The sequence below is a fragment of the Pseudophryne corroboree genome, chromosome 8 (assembly GCF_028390025.1).
Source record: "Pseudophryne corroboree isolate aPseCor3 chromosome 8, aPseCor3.hap2, whole genome shotgun sequence".
Taxonomy (NCBI): Eukaryota; Metazoa; Chordata; class Amphibia; order Anura; family Myobatrachidae; genus Pseudophryne; species Pseudophryne corroboree.
In genome coordinates, this window is record NC_086451.1 from 267,242,661 (window position 1) to 267,255,087 (window position 12,427).

Sequence of the window (12,427 nt, forward strand, 5' to 3'; positions counted from 1 at the left end):
CTTCACCGTCGACACAGAAATCAGTGTCCGTGTCTGGGTCTGTGTCGACCGACTGAGGTAAATGGGCATTTTACAGCCCCTGACGGTGTTTGAGACGCCTGGACAGATACTAATTTGTTCGCCGGCCCTCTCATGTCGTCAACCGGCTTGCAGCGTGTTGACATTGTCACGTAATTTCCATAAATAAGCCATCCATTCCGGTGTCGACTCCCTAGAGAGTGACATCACCATTACAGGCAATTTGCTCCGCCTCCTCACCAATATTTTCCTCATACATGTCGACACACACGTACCGACATACAGCACACACATAGGGAATGCTCTGATAGAGGACAGGACCCACTAGCCCTTTGGGGAGACAGAGGGAGAGTTTGCCAGCACACACCAAAAGCGCTATAAATGTATATAAACAACCCTAGAAGGTGTTGTTTACTATATATGCGCTCTTAATATATAAATATCGCCAATTTATGCCCCCCTTCTCTTTGCTACCCTGTTTCTGTAGTGCAGTGCAGGGGAGAGTCCTGGGAGCCTTCCTCACCAGCGGAGCTGAGCAGGAAAATGGCGCTGAGTGCTGAGGAGAATAAGCTCCGCCCCTTTTCCGGCGGGCTTCTTCTCCCGGTTTTTAATAAACTGGCCTGGGTTAAAATACATACATATAGCCTTAATGGCTATATGTGATGTATTTATTTTGCCACTAAAGGTAATTATATTGCTGCCCAGGGCGCCCCCAGCAGCGCCCTGCACCCTCCGTGACTGAGTCAGTGAGCCGTGTGACAACAATGGCGCACAGCTGCAGTGCTGTGCGCTACCTTCATGAAGACTGTGGAGTCTTCTGCCGCCTGTTTTCCGGACCTCCGTTCTGCCGTCTCTTCAGCGTCTGTAAGGGGGATCGGCGGCGCGGCTCCGGGACGAACCCCAGGCTGACCTGTGTTCCGACTCCCTCTGGAGCTAAGTGTCCAGTAGCCTAAGACTCCAATCCATCCTGCACGCAGGTGAGTTGGAAATCTCTCCCCTAAGTCCCTCGATGCAGTGATCCTGTTGCCAGCAGGAATCACTGAGATTGAAACCTAAAAAAAAAAAAACTTTTCTAAACAGCTCTTTAGGAGAGCCACCTAGATTGCACCCTCTCGGACGGGCACAAAAACCTAACTTAACCTAACTGAGGCTTGGAGGAGGGTCATAGGGGGAGGAGCCAGTACACACCATGTGATCCTAAAAGCTTGCTTTTGTGCCCTGTCTCCTGCGGAGCCGCTATTCCCCATGGTCCTGACGGAGTCCCCAGCATCCACTAGGACGTTAGAGAAAAGATTATAAAAAACACAGTTGTGGATGGAATTATGCAGTTTTCATAAAAATCTCTCACTTACCTGCACTCCCCAATCCGGTGACTCCTGCAATACCTGGATTTGGCTGAGCAGAAGATCCTCTATCCGAATTAGGGTGTACTATCTTTCAACCCATAACATGGTGGGTGTGATGTGGCAAGGAATGCGCCAGCAGGAGTGAGGATATTCTGTTTGACAACTGAAGGCATTGTCGGACCAGCCAGAATGCAGTAGTGCAGCCAAGTCACATTTACTTCTTTATTTCTGATAATGTAAAAATGTGGTTTTGGGCAGGATTATGCTGCTGCACATTATGCTATGAAGGCCCAGAATAGCATTCTATAATGCAAAAGTAGTGCTAGAATAAGGCATGCACTGAACCTTGAGTAGCAGCTTTTGGACATATATGAATAATAACGAAAGGGTAGAAGAGAGGCAGAATAGACTCCCACAAAGGCAGAAAAATTCTGTAGGGATATTTAAATAAAGACTAAAGCTATACTAAATCTGGCCTGTGTGGCTTTTATCTGCATCAGAATGATGTATCTATGTTAGACACTCAGTTTAGACTTTGGAACTTAATTATCCCCTAGGTCAGGTATTTGAGCTAGTGTTTTGGAAGCCATCCTTTCTTGCTGAATGTGGTTCCATACTGGACGGCAGAGTTATCATCCAACTAAACGGAGATAATGTCACAACCGCAGCAGATTATGAAAGGCAAAGAATGCTTTCTGCATCCTCCTTCCCAAGAATGGCTGCTAATGCGGTTTTAATTTTTTTTATTTTTTTAACTGTGAGCGCAGATAATGAGCTCCATACTTATAATGCGTAACATCCACTTCCATTTGAACTAAATGTAGTTCCAGTAGTACTAAATTGGCATATGTTTATAAGCAGCCTAAAGGACTAATGAGCAAAAGCACAATTGGGCTTTAAAAGATAAATTTCAAGGATTCCATCTTAAAACTTCAGAACTTCCATAATATACAGAATGTAGATGTTTCTGAAAGCTCTACATCAGGGCCATACACTGAGGGTGGTGTCACCTGTGCCGCCTCCTAGGGTGCAAGGACAAGGAGCTGCACAGTTGCTGTGCCGATGGCACCTGTGAACAACTTGTGGGATTCCTGGAGGAGTGCACATCTGCCTGGAGGGCCACCGGACATTTCCAGAGCTGAATGCTCCGGGCTGAATCCTCTTTGCAGCACGTGTGATATTATACACTCTACTGAAGAGGAGGACCAGCCCAGGATGGCAAAATGCACTTGCATGTCCTGGTCCCAAATAACCCATATCAAGACCACCAGAGTGTATATACTTTTGCCTTCCACTGCTTTTAGAATCAGAGTACTCACTTTCTAAACTAGCAGGTATCTGATACTAACAGGTAACCAATAGCCTGGCATGATGTATAGGAAAAAAGGCTTTCTTGGACATCCAATGTGTTAGGTTCCAGTCTGTACCCATGTTCTTTCATTAAATGCATACATTCGCTTATCAAGTCTTCCAATGTAAATGAAAAGAGGAAAATAGCCTTCAGTTACTTGAATTATCCATTACACGTCATCTAATAATCCTTCAGGATACCAGGGATAACACGGAGAGGCTCAGTCACTTCTCGTGGTCTTCATTACCTTTCTCAGAAGGTTATTTACCAAATGACAATCCCAAAAGATGTCACAAAGTGTAGCTCACCATTTCCAAATCTCAAGTACATTGGAAAGAGAGCAGTTCTGTGTAAAATGGTCCGAACCCTGTATACCATCAACAGGGATTTAAAACCAGCTTCATGGAACCTGCTGGACCAGGCCTGGCCAACCTGCATCTTACCAGCTGTTATGAAACTAAACCACATCCTAGCATGCCCTACCACAGTTTTAGCATTTCCTAATAGCAAAACTGTGGCAGGGCATACAGGGAATTGTAGTTTCACAACAGGTTGGTTAGGTCTGTGCTAGACAATTAAGAATCGGGAAAGAACAATTTCCTTGGGCAGCACATGTGCAAATCTATTTTATTTTTTTATTTTTTTTAAGAAAAAAGAAAATAAGATTTTACTTACCGATAAATCTATTTCTCATAGTCCGTAGTGGATGCTGGGACTCCGTAAGGACCATGGGGGAATAGCGGCTCCGCAGGAGACAGGGCACAAGAATAAAAGCTTTAGGATCAGGTGGTGTGCACTGGCTCCTCCCCCTATGACCCTCCTCCAAGCCTCAGTTAGGATACTGTGCCCGGACGAGCGTACATAATAAGGAAGGATATTGAATCCCGGGTAAGACTCATACCAGCCACACCAATCACACCGTACAACTCGTGATCTGAACCCAGTTAACAGTATGATAACAACGAAGGAGCCTCTGAAAAGATGGCTCACAACAACAATAACCCGATTTTGTTAACAATAACTATGTACAAGTATTGCAGACAATCCGCACTTGGGATGGGCGCCCAGCATCCACTACGGACTATGAGAAATAGATTTATCGGTAAGTAAAATCTTATTTTCTCTGACGTCCTAGTGGATGCTGGGACTCCGTAAGGACCATGGGGATTATACCAAAGCTCCCAAACGGGCGGGAGAGTGCGGATGACTCTGCAGCACCGAATGAGAGAACTCCAGGTCCTCCTCAGCCAGGGTATCAAATTTGTAGAATTTAGCAAACGTGTTTGCCCCTGACCAAGTAGCTGCTCGGCAAAGTTGTAAAGCCGAGACCCCTCGGGCAGCCGCCCAAGATGAGCCCACCTTCCTTGTGGAATGGGCTTTTACAGATTTAGGCTGTGGCAGGCCTGCCACAGAATGTGCAAGCTGAATTGTACTACAAATCCAACGAGCAATAGTCTGCTTAGAAGCAGGAGCACCCAGCTTGTTGGGTGCATACAGGATAAACAGCGAGTCAGACTTTCTGACTCCAGCCGTCCTGGAAAAATATATTTTCAGGGCCCTGACAACGTCAAGTAACTTGGAGTCCTCCAAGTCCCTAGTAGCCGCAGGCACCACAATAGGTTGGTTCATGTGAAAAGCAGAAACCACCTTAGGGAGAAATTGAGGACGAGTCCTCAATTCTGCCCTGTCAGAATGAAAAATTAAGTAAGGGCTTTTATATGATAAAGCCGCCAATTCTGACACACGCCTGGCTGAAGCCAGGGCTAACAGCATCGTCACCTTCCATGTGAGATATTTTAAGTCCACAGTGGTGAGTGGTTCAAACCAATGTGACTTAAGGAACCTCAAAACAACATTGAGATCCCAAGGTGCCACTGGAGGCACAAAAGGAGGTTGTATATGCAGTACCCCTTTTACAAATGTCTGAACTTCAGGTACTGAAGCCAGTTCTTTCTGGAAGAAAATCGACAGGGCCGAAATTTGAACCTTAATGGACCCTAATTTTAGGCCCATAGACAGTCCTGTTTGCAGGAAATGGAGGAAACGACCCAGTTGAAATTCCTCTGTAGGGGCCTTCTTGGCCTCACACCACGCAACATATTTTCGCCAAATGCGGTGATAATGTTTTGCGGTTACATCCTTCCTGGCTTTGACCAGGGTAGGGATGACTTCATCTGGAATGCCTTTTTCCTTCAGGATCCGGCGTTCAACCGCCATGCCGTCAAACGCAGCCGCGGTAAGTCTTGGAACAGACAAGGCCCCTGCTGGAGCAGGTCCTTTCTTAGAGGTAGAGGCCACGGGTCTTCCGTGAGCATCTCCTGAAGTTCCGGGTACCAAGTCCTTCTTGGCCAATCCGGAACCACGAGTATCGTTCTTACTCCTCTCCTTCTTATGATTCTCAGTACTTTTGGTATGAGAGGCAGAGGAGGGAACACATACACTGACTGGTACACCCACGGTGTCACCAGAGCGTCCACCGCTATTGCCTGAGGGTCCCTTGACCTGGCGCAATATCTGTCTAATTTTTTGTTTAGACGTGACGCCATCATGTCCACCTTTGGTTTTTCCCAACGGTTTACAATCAGGTGGAAGACTTCTGGGTGAAGTCCCCACTCTCCCGGGTGAAGGTCGTGTCTGCTGAGGAAGTCTGCTTCCCAGTTGTCCACTCCCGGAATGAACACTGCTGACAGAGCTATCACATGATTTTCCGGCCAGCGAAGAATCCTTGCAGCCTCTGCCATTGCCCTCCTGCTTCTCGTGCCGCCCTGTCTGTTTACGTGGGCGACTGACGTGATGTTGTCCGATTGGATCAATACCGCCTGACCCTGAAGCAGGGGTTTCGCTTGACTTAGGGCATTGTAAATGGCCCGTAGTTCCAGATTGTTTATATGAAGAGATGTATCCATGCTTGACCACAAGCCCTGGAAGTTTTTTTCCCTGTGTGACTGCTCCCCAGCCTCTCAGGCTTGCATCCGTGGTCACCAGGATCCAATCCTGAATGCCGAATCTGCGGCCCTCTAGAAGATGAGCACTCTGCAACCACCACAGAAGAGACACCCTTGTCTTTGGTGACAGGGTTATCCGCTGCTGCATCTGAAGATGCGAACCGGACCATTTGTCCAGTAGATCCCACTGAAACGTTCTTGCATGGAATCTTCCGAATGGAATTGCTTCGTAAGAAGCCACCATTTTTCCCAGGACCCTCGTGCACTGATGCACTGACACCTGGGCTGGTTTTAGGAGGTTCCTGACTAGCTCGGATAACTCCTTGGCCTTCTCCTCCGGGAGAAAAACCTTCTTCTGGACTGTGTCCAGAATCATTCCTAGGAACAGAAGACGTGTCATTGGAATCAGCTGCGATTTTGGAATATTTAGGATCCACCCGTGCTGACGTAACACTATCTGAGATAGTGCTACTCCGACTTCTAACTGTTCCCTGGACCTTGCCCTTATCAGGAGATCGTCCAAGTAAGGGATAATTAATACGCCTTTTCTTCGAAGAAGAATCATCATTTCGGCCATTACCTTGGTAAAGACCCGAGGTGCCGTGGACAACCCAAACGGCAGCGTCTGAAACTGATAATGACAGTCTTGTACTACAAACCTGAGATACCCTTGGTGAGAAGGGTAGATTGGGACGTGGAGATAAGCATCTTTGATGTCCAGAGACACCATATAGTCCCCTTCTTCCAGGTTCGCTATCACCGCTCTGAGTGATTCCATCTTGAATTTGAACCTTTTTATGTAAGTGTTCAAGGATTTCAGATTTAAAATTGGTCTCACCGAGCCGTCCGGCTTCGGTACCACAAACAGCGTGGAATAATACCCCTTTCCTTGTTGTAGGAGGGGTACCTTGATTATCACCTGCTGGGAATACAGCTTGTGAATGGCTTCCAGAACTGCCTCCCTGTCGGAGGGAGACTTTGGCAGAGCAGACTTCAGGAACCGGCGAGGGGGAAACGCCTCGAATTCCAGTTTGTACCCCTGCGATACTACCTGTAGAATCCAGGGATCCACTTGCGAGTGAGCCCACTGCGCGTTGAAATTCTTGAGACGGGCCCCCACCAAGCCTGAGTCTTGTAAAGCCCCAGCGTCATGCTGAAGACTTGGCAGAAGCAGGGGAAGGCTTCTGATCCTGGGAAGCGGCTGCATGGTGCAGTCTTTTTCCCCTTCCTCTGCCCCGGGGCAGAAAGGAATGGCCTTTTGCTCGCTTGTATTTATGGGAACGAAAGGACTGAGTTTGAAAAGACGGTGTCTTTTTCTGTTGATGTGAAGTGACCTGGGGTAAGAAGGTGGACTTTCCAGTCGTTGCCGTGGCCACCAGGTCCGAAAGACCAGCCCCAAATAACTCCTCCCCTTTATACGGCAATACTTCCATATGTCGTTTAGAATCCGCATCCCCTGACCACTGACGCGTCCATAACGTTCTTCTGGCAGAGATGGACATAGCACTTACTCTTGATGCCAGGGTGCAAATATCCCTCTGTGCATCACGCATATATAGTAATGCATCCTTCAAATGCTCTATAGTTAACAATATATTGTCCCTATCCAGGGTATCAATATTTTCAGTCAGGGAATCCGACCACGCGACTCCAGCACTGCACATCCAGGCTGAAGCGATTGCTGGTCGCAGTATAACACCAGTATGTGTGTATATACTTTTTAGGATATTTTCCAGCCTTCTATCAGCTGGTTCTTTGAGGGTGGCCGTATCAGGAGACGGTAACGCTACTTGTTTAGATAAACGTGTGAGCGCCTTATCTACCCTAGGGTGTGTTTCCCAACGTGTCCTAACCTCTGATGGGAAAGGATATAGTGCCAATAATTTATTAGAAATTAGCAGTTTTTTGTCGGGAGAAACCCACGCTTTATCACATACCTCATTCAATTCATCTGACTCAGGAAAAACTATTGGTAGTTTTTTCACCCCCCACATAATACCCTTCTTAGTGGTATTTGTAGTGTCAGAAATGTGCAATGCTTCCTTCATTGCCGTGATCATGTAACGTGTGGCCCTACTGGACATTACGTTCGACTCATCACCGTCGACACTAGACTCCGTATCTGTGTCTGGGTCTGTGTCGACCCACTGAGGTAACGGGCGTTTTAGGGCCCCTGACGGTGTCTGAGACGCCTGAACAGGCACTAATTGATTTGCCGGCTGTCTCATGTCGTCAACAGTTTTTTGCAAAGTGTTGACATTATCACTTAATTGTTTGAACACGATCATCCAGTCAGGTGTCGACTCCCTAGGGGGTGACATCACTAACGCAGGCAATTGCTCCGCCTCCACATCATTTTCCTCCTCATACATGTCGACACACACGTACCGACACACAGCACACACACCGGGAATGCTCTGATAGAGGACAGGACCCCACGAGCCCTTTGGAGAGACAGAGGGAGAGTCTGCCAGCACACACCCAGCGCTATATATATATATATATATATATATATATATATATATATATATATATATATATATATATATATATATATATATATATATATATATATATATATATATATATATATATATATATATATATATATATATATATATATATACACAGGGATAACCTTATATAAGTGTTATTCCCTTATAGCTGCTGTTTATATTGTCATTTGCTGCCAATAGTGCCCCCCCTTCTCTTTTTTACCCTAATTCTGAAGCAGGACTGCAGGGGAGAGTCAGGGAGCCGTCCTTCCAGCGGAACTGTGAGGGAAAATGGCGCTTGTGTGCTGAGGAGATAGGCTCCGCCCCTTCACGACGTCCTTATCTCCCGCTTTTTTGTGTAAAAATGGCAGGGGTTAAAATACATCCATATAGCCCAGGAGCTATATGTGATGTATTCTTTTGCCACCTAAGGTATTATCATTTATATTGCGTCTCAGGGCGCTCCCCCCCAAGCGCCCTGCACCCTCAGTGACCGGAGTGTGAAGTGTGCTGAGAGCAATGGCGCACAGCTGCGGTGCTGTGCGCTACCTTAGTCTGAAGACAGGATTGTCTTCTGCCGCCGATTTCACCGGACCTCTTCGTCTCTTCTGGCTCTGTAAGGGGGACGGCGGCGCGGCTCCGGTGACCCATCCAGGCTGTACCTGTGATCGTCCCTCTGGAGCTAATGTCCAGTAGCCTAAGAAGCCCAATCCACTCTGCACGCAGGCGAGTTCGCTTCTTCTCCCCTTAGTCCCACGATGCAGTGAGCCTGTTGCCAGCAGGACTCACTGAAAATAAAAAAAAAACCTAAATTAAACTTTTATTCTAAGCAGCTCAGGAGAGCCACCTAGACTGCACCCTTCTCGTTCGGGCACAAAAATCTAACTGAGGCTTGGAGGAGGGTCATAGGGGGAGGAGCCAGTGCACACCACCTGATCCTAAAGCTTTTATTCTTGTGCCCTGTCTCCTGCGGAGCCGCTATTCCCCCATGGTCCTTACGGAGTCCCAGCATCCACTAGGACGTCAGAGAAATATAACCTTTTAGTCTACCTGGGCAATCATATTTGCGATTTCGTACAGGTGACACTGCCCAAGCCTGTACAAAGATTCAACCTAAGAATATAATATTACATTAAAGACCTCCATGGTCAACGTTCTGGCTTAAGGAAACACCAGTAAGAATTGCAATAGTTTATTTCATGTTAAAGGGCTGATGTAAAGTTGGGTGTAAACGTGTTTCTTTGGCACAATTCGAGTTTTTTGGGTTTTTTTTTTGCACTGGATATAAAAACTCTTCCTTGCTTGTGTAGATTCCGATGCAGTCACACCTCCTTATGCTAAAGGCCCATACAGACTTCGCTCATGTTCCCCCTTCCTGAGCGACGTTGCTCATTTTGTCGGCCAGTGTGTATGCTACCAGCGACGACCGATGCGCTGCCCCGCGGGTCGGCAACAGTCGTCGATGTCGGCAGTGCATGCAAGCTCGATCTGGACCATCGTCTAGGAACTGCATGTACGTCCGGCGGCTGCGTGATGTTACCGCTCATATCGCTCAGTGACATCGCTCAGTGTTCCGGCGGCCGCCGACTTCCCAGCCTGGCAGGGGAAACTCTAGATGACATCGCTCATATAGCGACGTCGTCTAGTGTGTATGGACCTTTGGAGCGGCAACATGCAGTATTGTTAGTGTAATGGTAAGGGCGAATATGTGCACATGCATACTACAACAAAGGCTGCACCTTTTGAGGGTGTCCAACGTCTGGTGCTAAATATGTACCGATGATGACAACGATCAGCATCTACTTCTGACTGACTTGTGGTCACTCGATTTCTCCAAATGATACTATATTTCTGTGCTGCTGTAATGTAGCCTTATAGTGGAAGCAAACACACAGATTCTGGGCTCCTTAACCACTGTTATATTTAGTTCACAGTGTAGAATGTTCACTGCCCTGTCACTAACAGAGTCCTATGGATGGGATGCTGGCCGTCAGTATAGCGACAGCGGAATCCCATCCATCATAGTCGCAACAGGCCACCAGTAAGCCCCCTAACCTAACTCTCCCCGCTTGGTACCTAAGCCTAACCCTCCCAGCTTGATGCCTCACCCTAACCTCCGCTTCTATGTGCCTAACCCTAACCCTCCCTCCCCGATCCCTAACCTTCCCAGCCCTGCACTCACCCCCCTTCTCCTGCCTAAACCTAACCTCCCAGCAAAGACATTCACAAAGCAAGTTATATGCACTCATCCCTCATAGGTGGCAGCGCCACATTTTAGCCAGATGGCGAAGTGGCTCTTTTTGTTTATAAATAAGAGAAAGGGTAGGTGACACTGTGACAATGATCAATCAGATAAACCTAGAAACCAGTTAATAAAAGCAAAAATCAAGTTACTTACTAACAAAAGCAACAATGTGAAGTAAAACTAAGCAATAGTTCTACATTACCTCATAAGAACAATCAAACCTAAATTACTGTCAGGTTGCTGTGGGACACAGAACAAATGCAGAGTTAGTAAGTAACCCCCCTGGGGCTATTCTATGAAAAAGGTTTTGTTTACAGAACAAAAGCCATCTGGAGAGAGAAAGTGGTGCTGCAAACTTACATTTGTGGAGCAGTCTCAGTGTTGGGTAGAATGGACCTTCCCTTTGTCTGAAGAACAGTAGCTCACCATTTACAGTTAAAATTTCTATGTGTTCATGGCTGAGAGAGAAAGAAAAGACACTGAATTACGGTGCAACCTACGGTAAGTTAGAAACATATTTTTGTTTATTAGTAAAATATCAAGATAATGGGGGTATTTAATAGACCCAATACCTGACATTTATCAGGGATTATGCTTTGTGCGCCCAGCCCTTAACCTGCAATAACGCATGAGTATGGATACTTATCCCAGATCCCATGTGTTATCGCACGAAAACTGGACATTTTTCTCCCGAATAGAAAGAAAGAAAGAAATAAATAAAAAAAAGAAGAACGAGGGGGCTTTAACTTGAATAGCCCCGATGATGACCATCGGTCAAAAATTACACTATCAACACTTTTTTCTAGGAGAAAAAAAATAAAATAAATCGGGGTTAACTGAAAAACCCCCAAAGACAATTGGTTGACCCCGTTTCAAAAATTACTTAGCAAAAACACACCACCATATATAGTGGCAAAAATCATCTTCCATGATGTTTAATAAGACAATAGCTGGAGTACTGAAAGCCTTCCATTCCATGGCTAAAACAAGACATGTGAAGATGGCAACTTCTTTAATTTAGAGGCAAATATAACATTGTTTTCAGCAGCTTTCATTACAAGTGAGTCTATTAGTGATTGCACTGTAAAAGTTGTTGTACTGCACATATATTGTAATGCAGTTTTGGTTGGTTCATTCTAGATCTCCCCACTAAAATGTATGGTGGCAGCCTTGCCACACTTGAGCTTTGTGCGCCACTGTGACCAGAGTATTAGCAGCAGAAGTTTTATGTTCTCCCAGTGTTTGCTTGGGTTTCCCTGAGTGTTCTGAGTTTCCTTCAAAACAGACAATGATATTGTTTTATGGCTAGACTAGGCATAGGCAGTTTCTGTGCCTATGGTACGGAAATAACAGTATACATTTCATTTGGGCAGTAACAAAGGTGAATTATGCATCCATGCGTGATCAATTTATTTCTAAATCTCTCAATATCATCGCCATTACAGACACCTGGCTTACCCCTTCTGATACTACATCGCCTGCAGGTCTTTCCTCTGGACTCTCCCAGGCCCAGAAACAGACAGAATTGGTGGTAAAGCAGGCATTCTACTTTCCCCCAAATTACAACTTCTGAGTTATACCCCCTGAATCCTTCAGATCTTAATTTGAGATCCACGCTATCCATCTCTTCTTTCTGTTGTTGTAATTTATTTTCCCCAAGTCTAGATTCCATAGCAACTTTGCTTCCAGATCACTTATTATCCATCTTTTCACCTGCCTACTCTCAAACTAGGTGACTTCAATGTTTCCATTGACAATTCCATCGTCTCTGCTGTAATTAAACTTCTTTCACTTAATACCTCCTTTGGTTTAATCTCCCACCCATTGTAGTGTCTTCCCTTGCTTCTGCTCCCCCCTCCAACTCTCCCTTTGGAAACAGTTCTCACACACACAATGACACCTAAACACTTTTTATTCAACCCACTTCTCATTCCACCTAAAACTATGCTCTTGTACAGCTCAACTGTCCTAAACTGATAAAGCTTCCTCTTTCTCCACAACACACTCTCTTAGGTCCTGAATAATGC

General features: G+C 46.0%; 1 protein-coding gene across 1 annotated transcript in view; it reads right to left on the reverse strand.

Moving 5' to 3' along the window:
* The window catches only part of MCTS1 (MCTS1 re-initiation and release factor), a 139,425-nt gene that overhangs the window by 59,368 nt on the left and 67,630 nt on the right, over positions 1-12,427 (reverse strand). Inside the window, exon 3 of the mRNA XM_063937224.1 lies at positions 10,761-10,858. Within this exon, the coding sequence (XP_063793294.1) occupies positions 10,761-10,858 (98 nt within the window). The remainder of the gene's footprint in view (positions 1-10,760; positions 10,859-12,427) is intronic.